The following is a 26,080-nucleotide window of genomic DNA, read 5'->3' on the forward strand; positions in this document are numbered from 1 at the left end:
CGAAAGAAGCGGCGCAGGTTAAGTGACCATGGATCTCTTCATGTACACAAGACTGCGCCAGAGTGTGAAAGCTGCAATCTCCACATATCCCCTAGAGCCACCCACGTTACTGCCGCTACATGCGCTATTACAGCCGGCCCCCCCAGACGCATCATCTCGCTCCTATACACCCAAAACTCAGCAAAGACACATGTTCCCAAAGCCCGAGTGGAGTGGGATAAGGATCTAGGGACACCCCTGACAGACGTACAGTGGGAGTTCAGTTGTAAGCAAACAGAAGCTCTCACAGCTAGTAGCCGGCTGAAACTTATACACTATAAGTTTGTGCACAGACTATATTACACACCCGCTAAACTTCACAAATGTAAACTACGAGAGGATGATAGATGCGTGAGGTGTGGGTGGGAGGGGACTGACTTTTATCATCTAGATTGGCAGTGGGCATGGATACAGGACTTCTGGTCACTGGTGTTGGAGGGCAAGTCATGCATGTTGGACGTGCAGATACCACCGACACGACTGATAGCGCTGCTGAGTTAAACCCAGGATATCATCACAGTACATAAAACATTCCTGGCTCTGGGTTTTCTAATAGCAAAGTGCAGAGCTGCCTGCAAATGGGGTCATGGGCGAGCCCCCAAATTTAAAGACTGGATTCAAGACAACCACATGGCAGGAACAATCACTGTGTTATGCTGAACTGCTCCTACTAACCTCCCGACCGAAAGATATATGGGGCCCTCTAACTACGTACCTCCTCTCCCAGAGAACCGAGGACAGCAAGGAGCAAGAAGACCTGTAACTGACGGGACTCTCATGAGGGGAGAAGGGGACATTCTACTGTAGTGACAGGACAGATATTATATAACTTTTTAGGAATTGCAGTGGGCCTTGCCCTTCTCAAAATGGAAAATGGACATAGGGACTGGGAGAAACACTTTTAGGATATACGAATTGGGTTGGAATGTATAAGGCAACATGTTGAATATAATATAGGATGATGGGGCAGGACGGGGGGGTATCTGTTGAGAGTTAAACTACTACCCCCAATGGGGGGCGTTGCTGCACGCTGTTACATGTATAAATGTACGACGATTTTGTATTGCAAAGATTGATAACAGAATAAAGAATTTTTTTTTAAAAGTATGTTTGGAAGGCCAGACAAGTGGGGGTCCCAATTTTTAAGATGGCTGGGTACACGAATAGCCTTATGTTTATCCACAACAGCAGGAATTAGCATAAAAAATTAGCTCGAAATTCTTTGCACATATACTTGTTTTGTCATGAAATATAAACTGAACATAAGTTAATTTTTTTTCTTTTCGTTTATTTAAAATCATTACAAACAATACCACGAACAATTCACTTGACAACACATCCACTTAAAAATTAAAACCTATTCAAAGAAAAGATAAAATACACATTCAATAAAAGTAATTATATTGACCATAAACTCACTACACTCTGATTCCATAACCGAATAATTGATTGATCTAATTATCGAGTTAACTTAATGTATGATTCCAGCCCAACTAAAAATAAAGTGCAGATTCAATAAATATTAATCTTTGAGTCTAAAAAATACAGTGCACGTACAGTCATATTAAATAGGCCAAAATACTCATCCAGTCCTTGAAAAACACTAATTTTTGTAACAACGTTTTTGGAGTCATGAGGTCTCGGTAATTCCTTCTCTAGTCTTGTGAATGCACATGGGCACAGACTTTATTATGACACTGTTTTTCATGTCGGACATGTATCAGTGCTACTCCAGGTCCCGACGTGTTCCAAGTTCCCTGTTGCGGCCCCAGAGTCCTTTGTCTTCCTTCCTGTTGCAGAGAAGCCTTTTGATACCTTATTTTTTAAAGTTTTTTTTTTTTATTAAGCATTTATCACATATTCTAACAATGATACATAGGCAGAGATATACACATAAATCACATATATGCATCAAATGTTTACTCTCTCCAGTACTAAGCAGTTACCCTTCTGTCTTCCTATATGTAGTAGTAACATATATTATATTTACTCATATGGTCAAATGCAGTCATCTATTTGCAATAAGTAAACAGATATTTTTTTCCCGGTCTCATATAGATTTCCCGTCCTATTCCTTCATGTGCCCAGGGACATCCTCACACAATCAGTGCACTCTAAACATAGTTTTGACTTTCACCCTGATTTGTAGCGCTTGGATTCCCACACCCGCTGCCACATTCCATACTCCTGTATCTTCTCTCGTCTTGACGTTTGGTCACTGGTAACTTCCACTGGGTGGAATACTAAGTATGCTTTAAGAGGGTCCCATATGTCCTTCGAATGAGAAGCAAGCGGAAGCAGCTCTGCATAGTTAAGTGTTTGTTCCTGCCAGAATAGTAAGTCTCTGATCCACTCCTTAAACTTGGGAGCCCTACCTCGTCCCCATCTGCATGCAACTCTACGCTTAGCAAGTCAGAGCCTAAGCGAAGCATATTTTCTATATCCTGCAGCAATTTGTTCAGTGTATCCGAGTAGAACCACTGTCCGGGACGCTAATATTGGCAGTAATATCATCTGCGCCATTGCTGTAAACACTTATTGCCAGTAATGATTTATGCTATTACAGCTCCAGGCAAGGTGCAAAAAGACTGCCCCTTCCCCTCCACACCTGTCACAACGGTCATTATCTCTTAGCTTGTATTTGTACATTTTGACAGACGTGTAGTAAGTGCGATGCAGAAATTTCAAGTGGATAATGCGTATGCGGCTACTTGCGGACACCTGTTCTGTTTGCATGCAGCAGTATTCCCATTATTTATCTGTTGTTTCAAAGCCAACATCTCTATCCCACTGCCCTCGTGAGGTACGCTGGTCTAGCACCTGACTAGTTTTGACTTTTGATACCTTTCAGTTCTTACGATGCCTCTTCATTCGGCCAGTCTGTTGTCGTTGAACAACTCAACCACTTGGTCCTCTAAGCTCATTGGGGCTGTGTGCTCTCCTGGCCAAACGAGGACACGCATGAGGTAGTGGAGCAAGGACACTTCAGACGATGGTAGCAGTGCCGTTCCAAATCCCCCTGGCCGATCTCCCCAGTGACTTCTGCCTCTCACCCAATTACGACAAGAGCAGGTGCTCTTCTTGCTTGGCATTCCAACGCAAGAAAACCCTGTGTCAGCAACAAAACAGATTTAGGGCCCACACCAGGATGTATAAATCCTCTTCGGAGATGCCAGACATCTTTGGCGAGGCGGACCCCGCAAGGGACTGAAGAAGAAGAATCGGGTGAGTCACCTGAGCTTCAGATTATTAGCTCTAGTACCTTGAAACCCACGGAGGAAGAACTTCTGGAGGAGGAAGATGCACCTGAGCACATTCCATCTACTCTCTCAACCCTGGACCTCGTCTGAAAAATGTGCCACAATGTGTGAGTACAGTCGACACTCAGGCCTCTTTCAAAACTCAGAAACAGGCGCACAACACAGCCGAGCACTACCCCTCTGGGAGATGGGCTATGAGTCCTGAGCTTAAGCTGCCACCACTGCTTTCAGATGGACCATCATCCTCGGGTCCTGGTCTGCTCTGAATCAAGGCCTTGCAGCTGAGAAGAGATCTAGGCATGGGCCTCAACCCTAGGCGGCCCTCAAGTCTGAGATCACATCTCGGCTCCTCACCTTCTAAGTCAACTCAATCAAGACAAGACTGAAATACTCCTCATCTCAAACAAAGAAGAGAATCCACAAATTACAGAATGGCTATCTGCGAGCGATACACTCAACGGAAACATCACCCTGGCGGACTCTGTAAAATCATTAGGCATCACTTTAGACCAGAAACTCAATATGACCAATCACATTAAGAACTCCGCCAAGAGCGCCTTCCTCAGCCTGAAGCTACTGAACAAAATAAAGCCTTTCATCCCAACCAAGGACCTTAAACAAGCCACCCAATCACTGGTGTTATCTAGATTGGACTACGGGATCGCAGCCCTCTCAGGCACATCAAAGGCGCAGCCCGGTCTTTCGCGGGCAACGTGACCAAAATCTGGAACGCTATCCCCCCCACATCAGAACTATCCCCGCTTTCGCAAAATTCAAAGAACTCAAAAATCTTTTCCTAGATCGGTCCCTAGCGAAGGGACATGAGACGCAGAAACGCTGATGAAATTACTCCCTGGATGGGTGTGTGACCCTAGACTGACACCTGGCGAAGGCACTACTAGTCTTCATTGACCCTGGTTACTTAACTCGCTGAAACTCCTCGTCCATGCCTGATACTGTCACTTGTATTGATACTTTCACTGTATTTACTGTTCTTGTTGTAAAGCGCTCCGATACCCCCAGGTCTGGCCAGCGCTATATAAAACTTCATAATAAATAAATAAAGTCCGCTGTTGAAACCTAATCGCCATTGACTCAGAGGGAGTCGACAAATGCTGGTGGAGAGGCAGCAGCTTGTTATTTTCTATCACAGGCAAGATCTTGGCTTTGGAGAAGATTCTGCCTACGAAAAGGAGGCTGTCCTTTAAAGAAGTTCCCCCTGCGGACACTTCACCAGCTCAGCAGCCCTCCAAAAGTACCGGGGACAAGGCTATTGCCCCTACTTCTCCTCCTCCTCCTATTCCACCTTGTCCATCACTGCCTCCATCTTTACCCCAAACTCCACCTTCACCCCCTCCATCACCACCTCCTCCCTCACCTCCTATAACTTCCCCTCAGGGGACATCTCAGTCGTGCTCCGACACAGGCAGCCTTACCCACTACGCTCCAGCGGAGGACTTTGCCCCAGTCTACTCACATCTCAAGGATGATCCTTGAGAGTATTACAATGTGGATCTTCGGGGGGGGACCCAGATCTTGACCACATCCCAGTTAGGGTGGCGGCTTGTCATGAGTGGAAGTAGATTTCACCCCGAGGATTACGATTTCTTGGTATAGACGGCTTGTCATGTAATGGAAATCTATTTCACCCCGAGGATGACGATTTCTTTCATAGAGACGCTCTCTAAAACCGAGCGTTCTCTCCAATTCATTCCAATGCTTAAAGGGCTGAGGAAATCTGCCCTGAGATCTTCAAGGACCCGGTCAAATCCTGGATGACAACATCCCTGATTGGAAAGCAATTGCAAGCTGGCACCCTCCGATCCACTGTACATCAGGGGTCGCATCCCACAGAACTCCCTGGTGCTCACCCCCTCCCAGAAAAGAGCAGCAGGCTAGGCAATGGGTGATACTCCATGTCCTGACAAGGTGAACAAGCGCATTGATGCTGCAGGTCAGGGGGTAGCTGTGGGTGTGGCTACACGCCTGCTCATTGCCAATTCAGTGGGTCTCCTATCCTGGTATCATAGAGCTCACTGGAAAGAGATGGAGGGGCAACTGCAACATCTCCCTGGCCAATACTGTACGAGTGGGGAAAAAATAGTAGAGGTGGGAAAAGCCATCTCCAATGCTACCAACAGGTACACCTTGATTCAGCCGATACAGCAGCTAGAGGGGTGGTAAGAGATCACCACAGATTGATGGATTCTATACATCATCGAGTTTAGTAGCTCCTGTTTCAATCCCACCAAACATTCCATGCGCTCAGCCCAGAACATCTCCTGCTATTACTAGAGGTGCTACAGGGGCTCTTACACATGGGAACCATAGAGCCACTACCTTTTCAACACAGGGCCAAGGCGTCTACTCCGTATACTTCATCGTCCCAGAAAGGATGTTCCAACAGGCCATCCCTCGACCTCCTGCTTCTCAACAGATACAACCTGTCAGGATATTTTCACAGGGCCACCATACAGGATGTTAACTTGATGGCCTCACTAGACCTAAAGAACGCCTACCTTTAGATCCCAATTCATCCAGCTCATTGGCGCTACCCATAGGGTCTTAACCAAGTGCTTAGCAGTGGTAGCCGCCCACCTCAGAAGGGGCGGTACTCAAGCCTTCCCTTGTCCAGATGATGGGCTGATCAAGAGTGCAGACAGACAAGACTGCCTCGCCCTCTGGGAATTACAGTGAATGCCACCAAGTCACACTTGGAGCCACTCCGAGTCCAACCCTTCCTAAGGTCACTCATGGGCAAAGCTCATCCAGGCACCCAGAGAATAGAGGCATTCCAACAGCGTCTGCCTCGTTTTTTAGCCACTGAGTCCACTCTCGGTTCGCCCTATGTGTCACCTCGGAATGATGGCCTCATGCACTGCTCCATATGTACCCGCTTCAGGAGTGCCTGGCAAGTCCATGGTCACAAGCAGAGGGTCGGTTGGAAGTTCTAGTGTTGATAGGGCCAATACCCATCTCTCTCTACAGTGATGGGACAGCAACAACTTCTTGCGGACAGGCCCGTCGCAGACCCAGTTCCACAGGTGACCATCACTACAGACGTATCTCTAGCCGGCTGAGCAGCTCATCTCAACGACATGGAAAATCCAGGGTCTGTGGCCACTTCATCAACAAGGTCTACAAATCAACTACTTGAAACTCTTAGCCAAACATCTAGCCCCAAAGACTTTGTTCAAGCAATTCGAGGCAAGGTGGTGCTTGTGCGCACAGATAACATGATCGCCATGTTCTACCTACAGAAGCAGGGAGGCACACACTCCACTCTGTTGCCAGCCCTAGTGCAGCGAATCTGGCACTGGGTGATCCATCACCAAGTATGTCTCCTAGCAGAGTATCTTCGGCAGTGGGCAACGACTTTGCAGATGGAGCAACAAGTCCACAAATGGGAAATCCACCCAAAAGTCCTACTCACTTACTTATGAAGATGGGACATCTCGAACATATAACTTTTTGCCACATACGAAAACACAAAATGCCCAGACTTCGCCCACAGGTTCCCATACCCCCAGTCCATGGGCAATGCTCTCTGGATGAACCAGTCGGGATCTTTTCATACGCTTTTCCTCCTTTCCCACTTCTACTGTATGTGGTCAGGAAGCTGAGGCAAACATCCCTCATCCTGGTGGCTCCAATGTGGGCCAGATTACCATGGTCCTCAATCCTTCTAGAGATGTCCTCTCCCCTCATAAGAAGCGCCGCAACGGGCCAGAACTTCTCGCACAAAGCCACTGCAAATTCAGACATCCACACCCAAGGCTGCTCAACCTGGCAATTTGGCTCGTGAGGTCCTAGAGCCTGGTAATGTTGGCCTACCTCAAGAGTGCATGGACATACTCTGGAAAACCCATAGGCCCACTACACGCACTTGCTATGGTGCTAAGAGTAAACGTTTTGTCCACCATTGTACTCCAAACCACATAAACCTGCTAATGCCTATGGTGCAAAACATTATCTGCTACCTCCTACACCTGCAGAGGTCAGGGTTTGCCTGGACATCAATTTGGTTACGCCTAGCCACGCCTGATTCATATATCCAGAACAGGGAGCACACTTGGCTCTTCAAAATCCCTTTTATGAAAGCTTTATTGAAAGTCCTTCAATGTCATTCACCAAGGGTGCCTCCAGCTGCAGTCTGAAACTTCAATACTGTCCTCATCTAACTTATGGGGCCACCACATTTGTGTCCTCTTCAGTTCCTCTCTTGGAAAGTTGCCTTCCTAGTAACGATAATGTCCATTAGATGTATTAGTGAACTACAGGCCCTTACACTGCAGGAACCTTCTTTTTTCAGGTCCACAATGACAGAGTAGTTCTTAGAACCAATTCCTAATTCTTGTCTTGGGTGGTCTCCCACTCCACCTTAACCAAACAATCGAACTCCCAGTCCTTTTTCCATGACCTGACTCAGTAGCTGAGAGCACTCACACACATGACGTCAAGCTTCCTCTCATGTAATATATGGATAGGACCAAGTCTTTTTGCAAGACACAACAGCTCTTTTTTGCCTGTACAGTCTCCTAAAGGTCTTCCCATTTCAAAGGCAGGGAGCCATAGGTGGACTGTTAAATGCATCCAAACCTGTTACATTAAAGCTAAAATAACCCTACCTTCCCGCCCCAGCCCACACTCCAACCATAAGCGGGCACCACTATGGCTTTTCTGTTGAACATACCCATGGCGAACATCTGCTAAGTTACCACATGGTCCACATCACACACATTCACAAAGCATCATTGTGTGTATACTCTTTCAAGGCAGCAAGTTAGAGTTGGTCAATTTGTCCGCAGGACAGACCTCTGCACTATGGGCTGGCCAGCCCCCCCCCCAAGGATGTACCACTTTACAGTTGATGCAGAGCATGTAAATCTATAGCCAGATGGGCTACAAAATGATTATATTACTCACTGTGTAATCATCTGTTTGTTGCATGTAGATTCACATGTGCCCAGCCTCCTCCCCGGAAGGCAGTCTTTGCTACAGATATCTTCCACCTTCGCAATTCTCTTTTCTACATGCATGGCCACTATTCTATCCTAATCACTACTGAATACCTACTGTCACCTGGTGTGCGAGAAACAATGTAACAATGGAGTCAGTGCTCTCGCGCATACACGACCCAAGGAGGAGTTGCTTGTGACTCCAAAGACGACTTCTAAGAAAAAGAAGTTCCAAGAGTCCAAGCCCAACACTAGATGGCAGGAGTCTGCAGGGCCTGTGAATCTACAGCATTATTTGCAATGAACAGATGCTTAAGGGTAAGTAACATGATTCTTATGCTCGACAGTGCTATAATTTCCCCCCTCAGATGCCCATCATGTCCGTTGTATTCTCAGGGACCCCTTCAGATCGCAGTTATTGGATTGTGTGGCCAGGTGCTACATTTCATATGCCAGCCAATGCCATGGGGATCCCAAGTGTTTCCTGCTGCCAGTTAATGTTGCCAGGTGCCCTTCGCATGCTTGTCAATGTCATGATATCCCTCAGGTGTCCCCCTTTACTGCCTTGTGTGTCAGTTGTACTTCACAGGTGCTATAATATGTCGAGTGTGGGATGGGGAATACCATGTGGCGGCCCATGTAACCTACATGTGCTGCTCAGTGTCACAGTGAGTCTCGCTCCTCATGGTGTACATGCCAACAATGCGCTGATGTTGCCCAAGTATCTGCCATGAGCCGGTCAGGGCTCCATTGTGCCTAGAGTATGCTCCCCATTTGCCAGTCCATGTCGCCATGTACTAAGAAGAGACCCCTTTGTGTAGGGATGCCCCTGCATATAAAGCAAAACCAAAGGGGATGATGGACGGAGTGTTGAACATTGCAAGCACTCACCCCCAGTCAACTGATCTGGGTTTAATCCATCATCATTCTTTAGCTCACTCCGCCACCCCAGTTCAGACATGGCTATATGCAAATCAGTCTGACCCTGTGCCTCATGGGAACAGTCCAGCCCGAACTGCCAAGCCATGTCTGCATGTAGACACACACTCAGGCAAGTACATACCTGGTCCAAGCCCAATTTAAGGCCGCCCGTTAATAGACCAGTTTCTTGTCGCCATCGCTCTTATCCTGGCCATCCGGTCATTATTACTTAGCACCTGATGCTATAGTGGTGGTACAGGCATCTACCAGCAAAGTCAGTCCCAATGCCTTTGGTACCACTCCGTCTGATCGGGAGTCAAAACAAATAGAGACATTTGGCAAACAGATTTTCTCCTCCACAAGGCTTGCTCTTAGGTCAGTAATGGTAGCTGTCTCCTCTGTTGCTACTCCCATTGGTGAAACACCTTTGGGCATCCCTTACCCAGGCTATTCAGGACAGTTGTGGTGCAGCAAAATTTGTAATCACATCAGGAGTGGACACAGCTCTTTTTTTGGGACGTACCATGGGTACCAGTGTGGCTCTTCAGTGCCACGTCTGGATGGTCAAGCAGACATGTTCAGTGCCACGTCTGCGAGCTTCTCCAGGGATGTCCAGGCATCCATAATGCTGACTGTCCTCACCATTTTGGAGGCAAAGAGGACTCCGCCTAGGAACTTTTCAAGGAGAGCAGAGTCGCAGTACGCTCTCTGGGCCTTCCTGCTCCCACAAGGCAATTCCCTCAGCAATTTTGCCCTCTCCTTAGCTACGGCAGATGCTTCCCATTTCACAAGTGTCCGATTCCTCCTCCAGCCCAGCATGCATTGTAGCCCTTTCGTTGCAGAGGCCACTGTTCTCAAGGACGAGGACAGCATGGACAACATGCAGCTCAGTCCCCTGCCCCTTCAGCAGATGCCAAACTGCTTTAGTGTGTCCTTGCTGGCACACAGCCACCCTGTCAGAAGTAGGATCCGATCTTTCTTCAAGTGGTTGCAGGTCATCACGACAGACCAGTGGATACTCCAGATTGTCCATTGGGACTTTGCCCTCCCATACCTTCCTACCCCACCACACCTCCCACCCCCTTCAGGGCGGTCGGCGGCCGACCATCTATCTGCCTGACAGCATCTTTTGGCCAAAGGGGCATAGAGAGGGTTCCTGCCTCAGAAGTAGGAAGTGGGTATTACTCCTGCTACTTTCTTGTGCTAAAGAAGAACTGAGACCTGTGTCCTAATTTAGATCTTCGTCCTCTCATCTCCTTCCTGCGTATTGCCAAGTTTAAGATGCTCATGTAAGGGCAGGTCCTATCTAACCTAGAGTCTGGATGGTCTTGTTGGACCCGCAAGACACTTAAACAGGTGCTGACTGCAGTTCAGGGTGGGCCAAGAGCATTTTTAGTTCGCAATGCTCCTCTTTGGCCTCAGTAGTGCCCCTCGGTGTCCACGAAAGTGATGGTGACAGCACACCTTAGGAGGTCCTTTGTATCAGTATTCCCCTACTGGCTGCTGAAGGCGGGCTCGCTCCAGACAGTTGTCCGCCACCTTCAGACGGCAGTAAATCTCCGAAGATTGTTTGGGTTCACTATTATTTTGCTGAAATCACACCAGACTTCTTTGCAGGTGATCCTGTTCATGGAAGCTATTCTGGATACGGTATGGTTGCGTGCCTTTCCTCCAGAACTGCGAGTACAGGACGTTGGGGTTATAATCCGGATGTCTGTTCCTCTGTCCTCGACGTCAGTGCTGATGACCCTGGGGCTCCTGTGATGTTGGACTCTTGCTTCCTGCTGGTGAAACATGCCAGATAGCATGTGCAGTCTCTGCAGTGGGACCTGGTGTGGGCATACAGCAGGTACATCTGTTAGATTGTATCAAGGTTTGGGAGGAGACTGCAAAAGATCTACAGTATTGGCTGCTAGAGTTCAGTTGGGTTAGTGGCATGCTCCTCTCCTGACTCCACCCAGAGCTGGTGGTAATCATGTATGCGTCACTGCTGGGTTGGGGAGGCCACCTGGGAGAGGTGGAGATCAGAGGCCTTTGACAGAAACTCTACCCAACATCAATCTATTGGACTTGAGGGCGATTTCCCTGGGTGTTGAAGGCCTTCCTACCCACCATCCTAGGAAGGTTGATGCAGGTGCTCACAGACAGCACCACCGCCATGTGGTACTGCACCAAGTGGGGTGGAGTCCTAGGTTCTGTGTTTAGAGGCCTTGCACCTCTGGAAGAGGCTGGAGCACTAAGAGATTTCTCTGGTGGTGACCAAGCTGCTAGGATCTTTAAACCTCAAGGTGGACATACTCAGCCCAAGGGGCCCAGCAGATCACAAATGGCTGTTGCCCTTCGGAGGTGACACAGGCCATCCAGCAATGAGGAGAACCCTCAGATGATCTTTTCACCACGGCCAAGAACTTGAAATGTCAACACTTCTTCCCACTAGAGTTTCCAAAGCAGCTCTATCTGAGACATCGTGCATCTAGAGTGAAGCTCAGGACTTCTGTATGCCTTCCAGACAATGCCTCTCCTGCCCCGAGCTCTGAAGAAGCTCAAGAATGACCAGCCTTAAGTCATCGTAGTGGCTCCGGATTGAGCCAGGAGAGTGTGGTACCCAAAACTCCTGGACATGAGCATCCAGCTACTGCTTGGGTAGGATCTTCTGTCGCAGCAGCAGGGCTGCTTGTTGCACCCCAACCTTCATACTTTGCATCTCCATGCTTGGAGATCGAGCTGCTGCAATTGACCACCTTCGACCTGCAATCGGAGGTGAGGGATGTCCATATGGCAGGGAGGTCTCCCGACACAAAATCAGTGTACACCAGTCGTTGGGACAAATTTGTGGATTGGTGCGACGCCCGACACATTGACCCATTACAGGCAAAGATGTCTGACATTTTATCGTTTGTTCTGTCCCTAGCCCAGCAAGGACTTGCTTAGGGCATGATTAGGGGCTATTGATCCAGTCTTTCAGATTGTTGCGGATACCAGGCCAGGCTTCGTTAATCAAATCACCCATTGTGATGAGATTTTTAAAAGGTTTGCAACATTTATTCCCACCAAAACCGTTTGCAATGCTTCAGTGGAACTTGAACTTAGTCCTCACCTTCTTGATGTGCACCTCTTTTGAGCTGCTGCACAGTTGTCCCTTGAAACTTCTCACCTTGAAGACAGTTTGTTATTGCCATAACATTGTTTACATCTGTGAGTGAACTTCAGGCTCTTTCTGTCATCCACCTTATATCACCTTGTTCTCTGATGAGATGGTTTTGGGAACCCGAACTTCATTTCCACCAAAAGTGGTTACTTCTTTTCATGTCACCTAGACTATTGCCCTTCTGGCATTCTTTGCTCCGCCGTATCTCTCTACGAGGAAGAGATACACCATCATTTGAAACTTTAAAGAGTGTTAAGTTTCTCTGTCGATTGTAACAAGCAACATTGATTAGACGATCACATTTTTGTAGGGTTTTCCCATGCAAAGAAGGGCAAGGTACTACAAAACGACCAGTTCCTGATGGATTGTACTCTGTGTAAATATCTGCTAAGTACTGGTGAAAAAACACCCCCCGGAAGACTTGTAAACTCATACCAGGACCAAAGATAACACTGCCTTAGCACAGGGAGAGCTTGTCCTGGACATCTGTTAGGTGACTATGTGGGTGTTGGTACACACTTTCACGAAGCACTAGTGCCTCGACAGTAAGTTCCATCGAGAGGAGCATTTTGCTCACTTACTTCTGCAGGACTTTTTGGTTTGAGCCAGTTAGCAGACCCATCGCCTTGGGAGGTACTGCTGTAGTATGTATCCCCAACATTTGGAACCTGCGTATTAGACATATCCATCAGAAGAGCAAGTTTTTTTGGTTCTGTAATTATCTTTCTGGTGGATACTCTAACCCCAGATTCCTCAACCCCCTTCCATCTCCGCGTTCTCTGAACTGGATTCTTTACCATCTAAAAAAAGTCACAATCCAGAGATCTGCTCACTGAACAGATCAATCTGCTGATGGGCTCTGTGCGGGCATTCTTGAAAGCAACTGATGTCAGCACAGATAGGTGGTGCTTATATACAACACCTCCTATCAACATGTTGGAGAACTGCTCTAAATGTTTCCTGATCAAATCTGACACCTGGGGTATGATCACAAGGTGAGCGATCTACTGTAGAGTATCCACCGGAAAGATTGTTAGTGAAGGTAAATTACTTGTTTGTTTTTTAGAGTTCCGATGTTTACTTTTTTTGTCAGAGTCCATTCACGCGTGGCTTGTCCTGATTGACACCTGGTCTTTAGGTTTGAGTGAGGCTCGGCAGTTGTTGGGAGGTTTGTGTATGATGATTTGTAAAAGGTAAGCCTAGAGAGAGCCACGAGTCACCTTCTACAGTTTGTGGAGCATTGTGTATTTGTCTTGTCTGACACAGTATTCATGGGATTTGATGAAGTAAGTGAGGGAAGATGCTTCGCTCTCGCAACAGTCGGCAACGGCTGTTGATATACAACAGCGATCTTTGTGCATCCTAGAGCCACCGGTTTCAATACTGATGGGTACAAAACAACCATTTATTCATTCATCCATCCATGGTCAGTCGAAGGAGCATTGTCGCTCATTATGTAACAGTAACTCATTACTCCAGCTAAATTGGCCCTTATTTCCAACACTGTGATGGCCTTCACTTGAGCTCATGCAGAACATGTGTTCAGGGACCATTGTGAAGATGTGGGAGAGGAATGAGGAAATGTAGGTGGAGGAATTCAGTGGACCATGTTTTTTTGACCATATGCACTGCTCCAAAGTCACAATAAAGATCATTGGTGCTTTTTGTGGCAACCAATCTAAAATACATTTTCAGTAAGTTTGTTCTCTCTCCCAGAAAATCAGATTCTTCTGAAATGCATGATCTTGTGGAACTAATGACGCAAACACTTAAAATGGAGGTGAAGGACAGAGATGAAACCCACCCTGCCCCACTTTGCGAGTTCAAGCTTCACCGAAAATACAGAGACACGTTGATCCTGCATGGGAAGGCTGCTTACGATCCACAGGAGTTCATTTTCAATGAGTTTCCACCAGGTCAGTGTATGTTTCTCATTTTATTGTTTAATATTTATGCTCCTTCAGACTATCTAAATGTAAACTCCTGTGTCTCTCGTGAGGAAGCCATCCCATTGGGCCCTGGTTTCCATAGGTGACCCTCGGTGCCACTCTTTTATGATGCCCACAGCTGCATCAGCCCTGGAGCATCTTAAGGTCTGTTCTCTGATGACTCCAGGGAGTCTGCTGCACTGGAGCAGGACGGTCAGTCCGTGGGCTAGTGAAAGGTGGAATGACTCCAGGGAGTCTGCTGCACTGGAGCAGCACGGTCAGTCCATGGGCTAGTGAAAGGTGGAATGACTCCATGGAGCCCTCTGCACTGAAGCAGCAGCACGGTCAGTCAATGGGCTAGTGAAAGGTGGAATGACTCCATGGAGTCCTCTGCACTGAAGCAGCACGGTCAGTCCGTGGCTAGTGAAAGGTGGAATGACTCCAGGGAGTCTGCTGCACTGGAGCAGGACGGTCAGTCCGTGGGCTAGTGAAAGGTGGAATGACTCCAGGGAGTCTGCTGCACTGGAGCAGCACGGTCAGTCCGTGGGCTAGTGAAAGGTGGAATGACTCCATGGAGCCCTCTGCACTGAAGCAGCACGGTCAGTCAATGGGCTAGTGAAAGGTGGAATGACTCAAAGTAGTTCTCTGCACTGGAGCAGCACGGTCAGTCCATGGGCTAGTGAAAGGTAGAATGACTCCATGGAGTCCTCTGCACTGAAGCAGCACGGTCCGTCAATGGGCTAGTGAACGGTGGAATGACTCCATGGAGTCCTCTGCACTGAAGCAGCACGGTCAGTCCGTGGCTAGTGAAAGGTGGAATGACTCGAGGTAGTTCTCTGCACTGAAGCAGCACGGTCCGTCAATGGGCTAGTGAAAGGTGGAATCACTCCATTGAGTCCTCTGCACTGAAGCAGCACGGTCAGTCCGTGGGCTAGTGAAAGGTGGAATCACTCCATTGAGTCCTCTGCACTGAAGCAGCACGGTCAGTCCGTGGGCTAGTGAAAGGTGATGTGACAGTGAGATCAAAAGATAATCTGAACCTCTGCTCTCCTGGCCGTGTGGCTTGACCTTTCTTGGAGTGATGCTGCTGCTGCTGTATGACTATTTCTCACCTCTGACATGAGCCCTTGCAAGATACGAATGACTTGGTGGTGTGTGCGCCTATTTCACAGTTATGCAAAATAAGTAAAATGTTGCCTTTGATTTTTTTTTTATGCTGTAAGAGAAGCAGTTGACCATGAGTTAAGACATGCAAAAAAAAAATAGAATGAAAATAGAATAAGGTCCATCATGAAATGCTTCAGTTTTCAGTCAATGCACAAGTAAGCCTGTTTGAAATAGATTTTCTCAAATTATGATACATGTTTGGTAGGCCCGTTCTCCCTGGCTAATGGGACTTTAGGGCACCTAGCTCATCTTTTTACGACCGGTAGGGACTTTGTCGTTTGAAGCACAGGAGCCAGACACAACTGCAAGCTCACCAAATGCCAGCTACCTGCTTTTTAGGCTTAGATTTTCAGGAAGTAAAGAGGTCAACCAGTTCAAAGCCTTATTTGGAGATTGAGCAATTGGTGGGGTGGGAGCACTGCCATAAAACAGGCAGTGCTCCCACCCCCTTAAACGTGTGGTCCCTTCCCTTTTTATTTAGAGTTGGTGAAGAGCAAGGTGTTCACTGGTGGAGCCTCAGCTGGCTTCACCAGAGTAAACCTTTGAGCTAGCGGCCCAACCGCCAAGGGGCTACCAAGTTCAGTTATAGTCATTCCGCCCTATTGAAGGCATTGAGGCCATTGTCGATTCCCTGTCTTTGCTTTGCACGGCTTGCAGAATAGGTCCACATGTATAGGGATAGATATTGGATGTGTACTGGGAAAAAAACTGCCACTTTTGAAATTGCTTTGAGCTTACAAGTAGGGGTGCGTGGATTTGGCATAGTTTGATGCAGTGTAATGACATTAAAATTCTGTGAGATTCTGTGGAATTCCGCAGCAGAGCGAAGTGGGCATTTGACCCTATTTTCATAGGGCAAAATACACCCACTTGTCCAAAAATAGATGCGAGGATGCAGTTTGCGCTTAGAAAAAAACACAGCCGAACACCACTCTGCGTCCTTACATACTATGCAGTGATTGTACTGCAGAGATTATACTGCAGAGTATGTAAGGGCGCCGGCACCGCCGAGTGGTATGCAGTGGTTTCTAAACTTTAGAAACCACTGTAAACACTCGGCAGCACATACCTAAATACTCTGCAGTGATTACTGCAGAGTATCTATGGGCGCCGAGAGGTATGCACTGCTGTGATTTATAAACTGTGCCGGAAGAGGGAGCAGTCCTTCTATGTTTAAAAAACACTGCAGATTAAACTTTAATCTGCAGAGATTTTTCAACAAAGATGATCTGCTCCTTCTTCCAGCCCTGTTTTAGGAACAACAACCACTGTAGATTCATTCATCCGGCAGAGCGGTGGAATTTATAAATAATTGTGTTACAAGAGTAACTCTTTATTACCAAATTCCTCCGATCACGCCAGCGAAATTAAAAGTTCCGCCCAGACTTACTTAGTTTCAACATGATTCCCACCACTTAAATAAATCAAAATCCATGTTCTATCTGAGTCAAAGGTTCAGCCAGTATGTGTTTCACGCTATACATTCGTGCTTCCCGAAGGATCAAAAGAATTAAAATGTAAAAAATGGGGGGGCATGGCTTGCGACCGGCAAAGATGGCCGCAGCCTAAGGGAGCTCCGGGGACCGCCAGGTATTCCCCGTTAATCCGGCCACTTATCCGGCATCGACGTCGTTCAGGAACGACAACGGGAGCACAGTGAGACCTTGAGAGGCCGCTGAAGTTTTGGCCCGAAAATCACGACCGGAGCCGCCGGAGACTTGGGGGCGGATCCGAGGCCTGGACCTGAAGCCTGAGCCGGGGCCTCGAGTGGCTTGGTACCCGCCTATGAGGGAGGCGAGATCCTCGATGCGCGCGAAGACCTTGGACGGATCGGAGACGCGTGACGTGGGGGCACAGTGACCTGAGAGCGTAACGGCCCGAAGCAACACCGATACTGCGATACAGCGTGATTGCAGTTCAGAGAGGCTGGGAGGCTGGAGCGGACGCCACGGGGCGCTGCAGTGGCATGGGGGGCTGATGGACATGAAATAGAGCGGCACTTGGGAAAGAATAGGCGCTGGGGCTGAGGACTGACAAGAGTACTGTGGTGGGTGCTCTGCCCTTGACAAATCGGCATGGGTGGAGCGCGAGGACCCCATCGGCTGCAAGATCGCCGAAGCGCCCCACGGCTGGATCGGTGGGGCGGCCATAAACGAAACAGAAGGGTGGAGGTGCAGAAAGGGCGCCCCGACAACGCCAGCCCCCTCAAAACTCGGCGTCAGGCGCAGCTGGAAAAACCTGAGGGCCGCACATGAAGGCCAGCATGATAAAGTGGGACTAAGTCGCAATCCTGTAAAGAAAGTGGGTTCTGCTGGAGGTGGAATCGGCGACAAGACCACGAGGACGGGCCACTTCCCAGCTAAATAACAAGGTCAGTCCTGCGTAGGGAGTGCGGCAGCCTCTTCCGGCCAGTGCAGGTCGGGTCCGGGCAGGAGGGAGGTGATCTGTGACTGATCAGGGGCCCGCGGCCCGGGAAGCCTTCCGAGTGCTGGTGCAGCGGGAAACCCGACAGGCCGCACGTGGGGCGACAGCCCTGTGGCAGGCAGCGGCGATTACCGACTGCGACAGAGCATATCCTGGTACAATGGGAGGCAAGGGCCCACGCACGAACGTCCAGGGCAAACTGGAGAAGTACGCCTACGCGAAAGAAACGACGACGGCTGTGCCTACCAAAGAGCCGCAGGTGCACGCAGCGAACCAGGGGGAGATGAGCAAGGTGACGCTTGAAGACATTATGGCCGCGCTTTCTCACGTTCAATCTACAGTGGGCACCATATCAACCGATGTGTCTTTTCTGAGAGCCAACTTTCAAAATATGGCGGCCAGAGTCACGGAGGTGGAGCAAACGACGAAATCCCTGGTTGGGGATACCACAGCGCTGCTTAGGAGGGTGGCACACCTTGAGACTAAGAACAAAACTATGGCGGCGAAGCTCGATGATCAGGAAGGGCGCTCCCGCCGCAATAACGTTCGAATTACAGGCCTTCCGGAGAGTGAAGGGGGTCAGGCCATGGACTTGTACGTTGAAGACCTCGTCAAGACACGACTCCAGCCGAGAGGCTTGTCCACCTTCTTCTCAGTCGAACGGGTGCATAGGGTGGCGGGTGGTCGGCCTAAACCGGGGCGCCCCCAAGGCCGGTGTTAGCCCGCATCTTCAACTTCCGTGACCGGGATGCCATTTTACAAACTGCGAGAGTGGCCCCACCAATACGGGTGCACAATTCGCTCATCTCCTTTTTTCCGGACTTCACGGATGCAGTCACTAAGCGCCGCAGAAGCTTCCTTGAGATAAAAAAGGATCTCTGAAGTAAGGGCCTGGCGTATTCAATGCTGTTTCTGGCGAAATTACGAATAGTAGCTGATGGAAAAACGTGGTTCTTTGATCGTCCGGAGGAGGCCCGAGAGTGGCTTGAGGGGTGGCGACAGGTGGAAGGACGCCAGCGATCAGGCAAGCATCAGCAGCGGCGACGAGTGGAGGAGAGCCCCGAGGATCATGAACAGACACGAGAGGGAGGCGCGGCGCGGGAGGCAGAGACGGAGCACTGAGAGGAGACACCAGGGTTTGAACATACTGGTGTGCGCAGAGACAGAATATGATGTTAGTGTGCTGCTGCCCGAGTTGATGGTGGGGGGGGTCATCCGTGATCTTCCACATGTGATAAGCGGGCGGACTAGGATCTACCGATGAAGGGTACACATGGCGTCCTCAGACCGGTCGCGATGAACACTGGCTCTAAGGAAGGGGATAGACTGTGGTGAACACCGGACTTCCCACCCCGACACGCAAGTACTGTTACTGGGAATGGGTATAAAGCGTTCTGCAAAGTTGGGGTGGCGGGTAGTTGTAAGTCCATCTAGCAGGGAGGCAGGGTGGGGGGTTGAAGGTGGGGTGTTAATGTTGAGGTTTGGTTTTATGTTTTCAAGATGTGTACGCAGGCACTTGGTACTGATATGTCCTCACACGAGAATGGTAAAGACTCCTGGCAAAACTAGCCGGCCCCTGGAAAGTAAGTTGGGATTGGTATGGCAATGTCGCACTCGCAGTTGATTGCGCAAGGGCAAGGGGCGGACAACAAGGTTCGTTCCCTTACGCTGATGACGTGGAATGTACGTGGCCTGGGGGATAAAATCAAGAGGGGGCTGGTGCTGCAGTGTATTAAACGTAGCTCCCCGGCTGTAGTCCTGCTGCAGGAAACGCATCTCACGGGGAATACATGTAAGACGTTGGATAGATGGGGGTTCAAGATGGTGGTACACTCAGAGTTCACGTCAGGATCTAGGGGGGTGGGTATCTTGATACGTAAACAATCGCCGCTAATAATACACAAGACAAAGACGGATGCAAATGGCCGCTTTGCGGCGCTGGTGGGACAGTGGGAGGGGCATTCCATCAATATTGTGTCGGTATATGTCCCCCCTGCGCTACAGACAGTTACGCTTCCGGCCCTGAGTGAGTTCCTCCTTGATCTCCCAGAGGGAGAGCTGCTGATTGGAGGGGACTTTAACGACGTGGTGGACGGACATATGGATCGGCACCCGGTGAGGGAGCGGGTGGGGTGGGGACACGGCTCGGGTGGTTTCTGGAGGCAATGGGGCTGGTGGACGCCTGGCGTCATCTGTGTGAGAAGTTGGCCTGATGTATGATGTCACTAGTTCTAGTGTACACCTTATATCAGTCCAAACAACCCTTATGGTGATTGGTTGTAAAGTCAACCTTATAGACCAGCTAGCCTAGTGGTAGCATGGACAAGAGCAGTCTTAGGCTAAACTCTGAATGGCATGTGAAGCCAGCTGTGATACCATATATAATCCCTTGAATACCAAATGAAAGGACACCACAACAGATATATATATAAAATAAAGTGTATTTATTCTAGTCAAACCCTCAGCACTCTTTATGAGATTAGAGGTAAGTACAACACAGTCTTATTTAAGCATACATTAAGTCACACAGGTAAGTAATACAGTTAGGCCCTAGGGGCCACGCAAACCATATACTAAAGAAGTGGTATAAGGACCACTGTCACGGAAATAGGATAAGCCTAGGCCTAGGGAATCGCTGGGGCTACACTACACTAGCAACAGTTAGGAAGTGGGAGGCCCACGGGATTCAGGTGCAGAGTGGAAACACTCACGCGTAATGCGTAAAAGCCAATAGAATTACTAGCAGTTAGAAATTAACAGTTTAAGGACACTTCTGAAGCAGCTAGAGAGTCGAGACTCGGAAACTAGACCCTAGGATAGTCACTACCCTTGTGAGCACCGAAGTACCCAAGTTACCTAGCCCACGGGCTGCGGGTGCATAGGTGTGAACTTGCGTCGGGTTTCGTCGTGGACTTCTATGGATGCCTGAAGGAAAGTTGCTGACAGGCAGTCAGTGAAGAGTGTCCGGTGGATCCCAAGGCTGGGATCAAGAAGAGAGGATACCTGCAAGCAGAAGGGACAGAGTCAAGGTCACTAGCCAGTGACCACGTGGAACCAGGAAGGAACCAGGCGATGTCGTGAAGATTGCAGGTGAAAGGTGAAGCTTGTCGCTGCAGCCACGGGTACCAGGAGACGTCGAGGATGACCAGGACCAGGAGGCGAGCTGTCCCACGAAGGCTCTTACTGTCGGCGGCGTCGAAGTCGAACTAGGACTCACCAGCCTTGGCAAGCGGAACCCACGAAGAACGGAGGACTTGCTTCTGGTGCAGACCAGGAAGGTCTGGGGTGCTTCTCTTTTGCAAGGAAGCGGGAGCCAGTCTGGAGGAGCCAAACCAGCAGTGAAGATTTCAAAGTGTGTCGTCACAAAGGCCGCTAGCCAACGGGCAAGCAACCGGACAGACGCGGCAAGCAGGAAAATGCAGAAGGGCCCCACGCAGGACTCGTGGAGTGTGGGGGGCTGATCTTCGGTGCAGATGGTGCTTGGGGTTGGGGCTTCTCAATCCCCGGTGCACAACTTCGAGGGTGCCTCAGAAGCTGCGCTGGAAGATACTCGCCACTTTTCCCAGGTAGCCGGTCCCACGTCTCTCGTCGCCTCCACGGATCTAAGCTCGGCTGTGGATGTGGATCAGGGTTGGAGAAGTCTGGAAGTCAAGGCTCTGGTCGGGCTCTGCAGTCGGTCCCTCGTAGAACCTCAGCAAAGCAAAGGGTAGTCTCTTGATGGTGCCTGTTTGCACAGGGTAGCCACTCCTTGGCCACAAGGGAGATTCCTCAGTCTTCTTCTTTCGTCGAATGTCGAAGGTCCAGAGTTTCTGTTCAAGTTGCAGGTTCAGGATAACCTAATTCACAAAACCAGGAGTACAGTTCCTCTGGGCATGGAGGGAGGGTAGGCAGGTGGGAGAGAAATTTGTCTCTATATAGTGCCCTCACACACCTAGCAAGATGTCATGCTTCATCATAGGGCTGTGCTCCTCGTCGGGCCGGCGCTGCAATGCCCGACGGGCTCCCGCGAAGGGGCTCTTTCTCGGAGATCTTTTTAGAGACAGCCGTATGGGTGCGTGGGGGTAAGTGCAACAAGTGTAGTGAGAAAAAAGTGGGGTGGGTTAAAATAGGTCTGGTATTGCCGGACGAGGAACAATTTTATTCTGGTGGTATACCAGCCTAATTAAAAAAGGTGACTCCCATGGGGATTATGATGCTCCCCTGGGTAGTAAGAAGGTCAGGATAACCTAATCTCCTGGGGCCCAGCTACCACTCTTATACTAATCTGGGAGGCTGGGTTGCCTGCTAGGTCACGCCTTATGGGTGGGACCTGGGAGGGGGGTGGTTACACCCCCTTCCCTTTGTCCAGTTTCGCGCCAGGACTGGGGCTGGAGTGCCCCAGCACCGGTTTGAACTGGACTATGCATGGAGCACCTTGTGTGCCCCAGGCATGTCTCATTCCTTTCAGCCCTCCCTGCCCCAATACACTAAAGTCTGTCTGGGGAGGTGCTAGTACCTCCCCAAGCAGGAAACCTATTGTCCAAGCCTCCCTTGCCGGGATCACTCCCAGCAGCAGGAGGTCAGACTTGTGTCTGTGGCAGCAGCATCCATTTTGTGATGCTGAGGCTTTGGTTAGAGTTAAACAGCAAAGTAGGATTTTAACATGTCTCTCCCTCTAGAAGGGGGGGATAATATCCTCATCACCAGAAATGGTATGGGGGTATTATTCCAAAGTGTTAGACACCTTACACAACATGTTTTGATAAAGCCAAACCATAGTTACCATAACCGTTTAAGATTATAAGGCACTTTAAGAGTATATGGTAGGCTATATCATAGAACAGCTATAAGGACATGGTTCCGAAAGCTGCAGACAGGCTCAGCTCATGCTAGAGCACCATCTCACATGTTACCAAGCACTCTGCCTCCAGGATTGTTAAGGCCTGCCATAGGAGTGGCTGATAGGTACACATGTGTCTATTTTAAGGGTAGATATAGGTATACTATATCTAAGCAAGGGGTGATTACACGACCTTGCCCCAGCTGAGTGATCAGCCAGTTGTGTCTGATTGGAAGGCCAGACCAGGGGTGGCATAATACATGCTGCAGCCCCTGGGAGGCCTAGGGTACACCTATGCCCTGGGTACCTAGGGTACACTGTACAGGGTCCAATAAGGTGATCCTTACCAATTGGGAATGTACCTAGGGTACATGGAGTCCATTTTAAAGAGAGAGCAGACAGCCTGAGACCCTGAATGGCAGGATCTCAGGCCAACTAAGTCGAAAAACCAGATAGACACTAGGCAAAAAGTTGGGGGTAACCATAGTCAGATATCCACCTTCCTACAATCGGCACCCCTCGGAGCGTCAGTTCACTTTCCACTCTGCGGCACATAACAGTTTGTCAAGGATAGACCACTTTGTGGCCTCCACCGAGAGCTTCAGACACGTAGACTTAGTGGACATTAAGCCCAGAGGTATATCAGATCACTCACCAGTGGTCTTAATGTACACGTATCGTCAGGGGGGGCGGCAGCGAATATTTCCCATATTTCCGGGCTACCTGAAAGTTCCCGGGATTATGAAATCCATAAGCAAACCCACAAAGCACTATTTCAGGGAAAATGCCGGGTCAGTTGGCTCCCCGTCCACCCTCTGGGAGGCCTATAAAACTGTGCTCCGTGGGCAAGCAATCTCCGCGATATCGGGCCATAAGCGTGAACAGCGGAGGGAACTCAATGCCTTGGAATCAGACCTCCAAGAGGCAGACACAAGGTATTCTCAGGACCCAACTCCCGCTACGGCCCGCGCCCTGCGCCACCAACAACAATTGCATAGGGAACATCTGAAGGGGGTGACTACGCTTGGCCTGTCAGCCACACAACATAAACTATACGAGGCCGGTGATAAGGCAGGGAAGTTGTTAGCGTGGCTCGATAAAAAAGAGAGAGCAAGAAAATGGATTGCGCAGATCAGAATGACGGATAACACGCTGAACGCTGAACCGCGAGCCATCGTCCACAGGCTGGCGCAACACTTTCAGCAGGTGTACACGTCACAATCAGCGATGACACTGGAAGAAGCGCTGACCTATATCAAGGATATAGCGATGCCCAAGCTCGCCCCAGAGGCAGCCCTCACACTGGAGGCGGATCTGACGGCGGAAGAGCTCCAGGTTGCGATCTGCTCCTTGCAGACGGGAAAGGCATTAGGACCGAATGGAATCCCCGTAGAGCTCCACAAGAAGCTGGCGGGGGCACTGGCCCCACACCTACTTGCCATGTACTGTGATAGTTTGACGAAGGGAGAACTCCCGCGGGATCAGCGTGTGGCCACGATAGTGGCGATCCCGAAGCCAGGGAAGCCCCCAGAAGAGTGCACATCATACCGCCCCATTTCCCTCATTAATGCGGAGGCTAAAATATCAGCGAAGGTCCTGGCGCTACGGCTTACTCCGCATCTCAAGACCGGATCAATCGGGGTTTATGCCTAATAGGAACACGGCGTTGAATCTGAGGCGATTGCATGGAGTGATGGCCCGTGTGCCTTATCTTCAGCAACCGGCAGTTATCCTCTCACTGGACGCCCGTATGGCGTTCGATATGGTGGAGTGGCCCTTCCTATTTGCGGTGCTCGCGCATTTGGCCCACAGTTTTGTGCGTGGGTGCGCCTACTCTACACAAAGCCGCTGGCCCACGTAACAGCTAACGGCCACATATCCAAGGACTTCCCACTGTCCCGAGGCACACGTCAGGGTTGTCCGCTGTCACCATTGCTGTTTGCGCTAGTGCTTGAGCCACTGGCGGCATGGATCAGGTGGGAACCGCAGATACGCGGACTGCGATGGACAGCGGACTGGGAAGATCGCATATCGCTCTATGCGGATGATGTTCTGCTTTACCTGGCCTCACCCAGACGCTCCATCCTGGTACTTCTCAATTTATTTGAACAATTTGGTCGCGCATCAGGGTACACTATTAATTGGTCTAAATCAATACTCTTTGTGCTACGGGGCCCGCCGCTGCAGCTCCCGGGGGATTCTCCACTGCAGATCTCGGTGGCGGGATTCCGATATTTGGGAATCTATATTACAGTGGATCCCGATGAATTTCTTAAGTACAATCTCATGCCACCCCTGGAACGCCTCAAAAGAGACGCCGCCCACTGGGAGACTCTCCCCCTAACGCTGCTGGGGATGCAGCCCTTTTTAAGATGATGGCACTGCCCCGATTCCTATATGCCCTCGAAAATGCGCCGTACCCGGTGCCGCCCACCTACTTTAAACGCATTGCGGCTCAGGTCACGGGGCTACTGCGGGGGAACAAACCAGCACGCATCGCGCAACGCAAGCTAAATAACGGGTGGTTTGATGGGGGCATTGCGCTACCAAACATCCAGCTCTATTACTGGGCGGCGCATTTGAAAGTCATTAATAAATGGGTGCATGCTCCGCAGACGAATCCCGCCTATAAGGCAGACAGATGTGGGTTCGGGGCTGAAGGCATGATGTCAGCACTTTATAGCAAAAAGCGTACACCACTGATACTCGGACCCACTCAACAGACGGTAAACATCTGGCATGAAACGCACAGAAAGAATATCAACAGTGGGTGATCTGTGGCACAAGGGAGGGATCGCCACGTTCGAGCATCTCAGGGCGCAATATGACCTGACGCCCACTGAGCACTTTAGATACCTTCAAATTTGACATGCGCTTCAGGCCATACCACCCGGCACCAAGGTCCCTGAGGCCACCCCCTTAGAAGACAGGCTTCTGACAGATTGTATGTACAAGCGCGCCATTTCTTTCACATATAGAAAGCTAGTAAACAACCTCCCCGACCCTCATGAGGTGCTATGGGGAAAATGGGAGCGAGAGGTTGGCGATTTCGAGGACTATGAATGGCGGGAGGCGTTGGCATCACCGCGGGAGGTGGGGATACCGTCTAGGCTAAAACTTGTGCAACTAAAAATCTTACATAGAACTTACTATACTAGACGCATCTTATGCACAATAGGGTGGGCATCACATCCGTACTGCCTGAGACACTGCCGGGAGGAGGGCACCTTCCTCCATACCTTGTGGGAATACCCCAAGATAATGGAGTATTGGGTAAAAGTGATGAGGACCATATCGCAAGTGGTGGAAGTATCATTGACGCCCGAGCCTCGAAGATGCATTTAAAATATATGGAAGCCAAATGACCTCACGCGCCCAGCACAGGAATGGGCAACAATGTGAATAATGGTGGCAAA

At 49.7% G+C, this 26,080-nt stretch overlaps 1 protein-coding gene across 3 annotated transcripts in view; it reads left to right on the forward strand.

Moving 5' to 3' along the window:
• The window catches only part of NEK4 (NIMA related kinase 4), a 532,367-nt gene that overhangs the window by 436,149 nt on the left and 70,138 nt on the right, over nucleotides 1-26,080 (forward strand). For 2 of the 3 annotated variants that reach the window (XM_085624188.1, XM_085624189.1), the window contains one exon: nucleotides 14,043-14,242. The exons of the other annotated variant lie outside the window; for it this stretch is intronic. In XM_085624188.1, coding sequence (XP_085480314.1) covers nucleotides 14,043-14,242 — 200 coding nt within the window. The remainder of the gene's footprint in view (nucleotides 1-14,042; nucleotides 14,243-26,080) is intronic. 3 annotated transcript variants of the gene reach the window in all.

Source organism: Triturus cristatus, chromosome 9, assembly GCF_964204655.1.
Source record: "Triturus cristatus chromosome 9, aTriCri1.1, whole genome shotgun sequence".
In the NCBI taxonomy this organism is placed as follows: domain Eukaryota; kingdom Metazoa; phylum Chordata; class Amphibia; order Caudata; family Salamandridae; genus Triturus; species Triturus cristatus.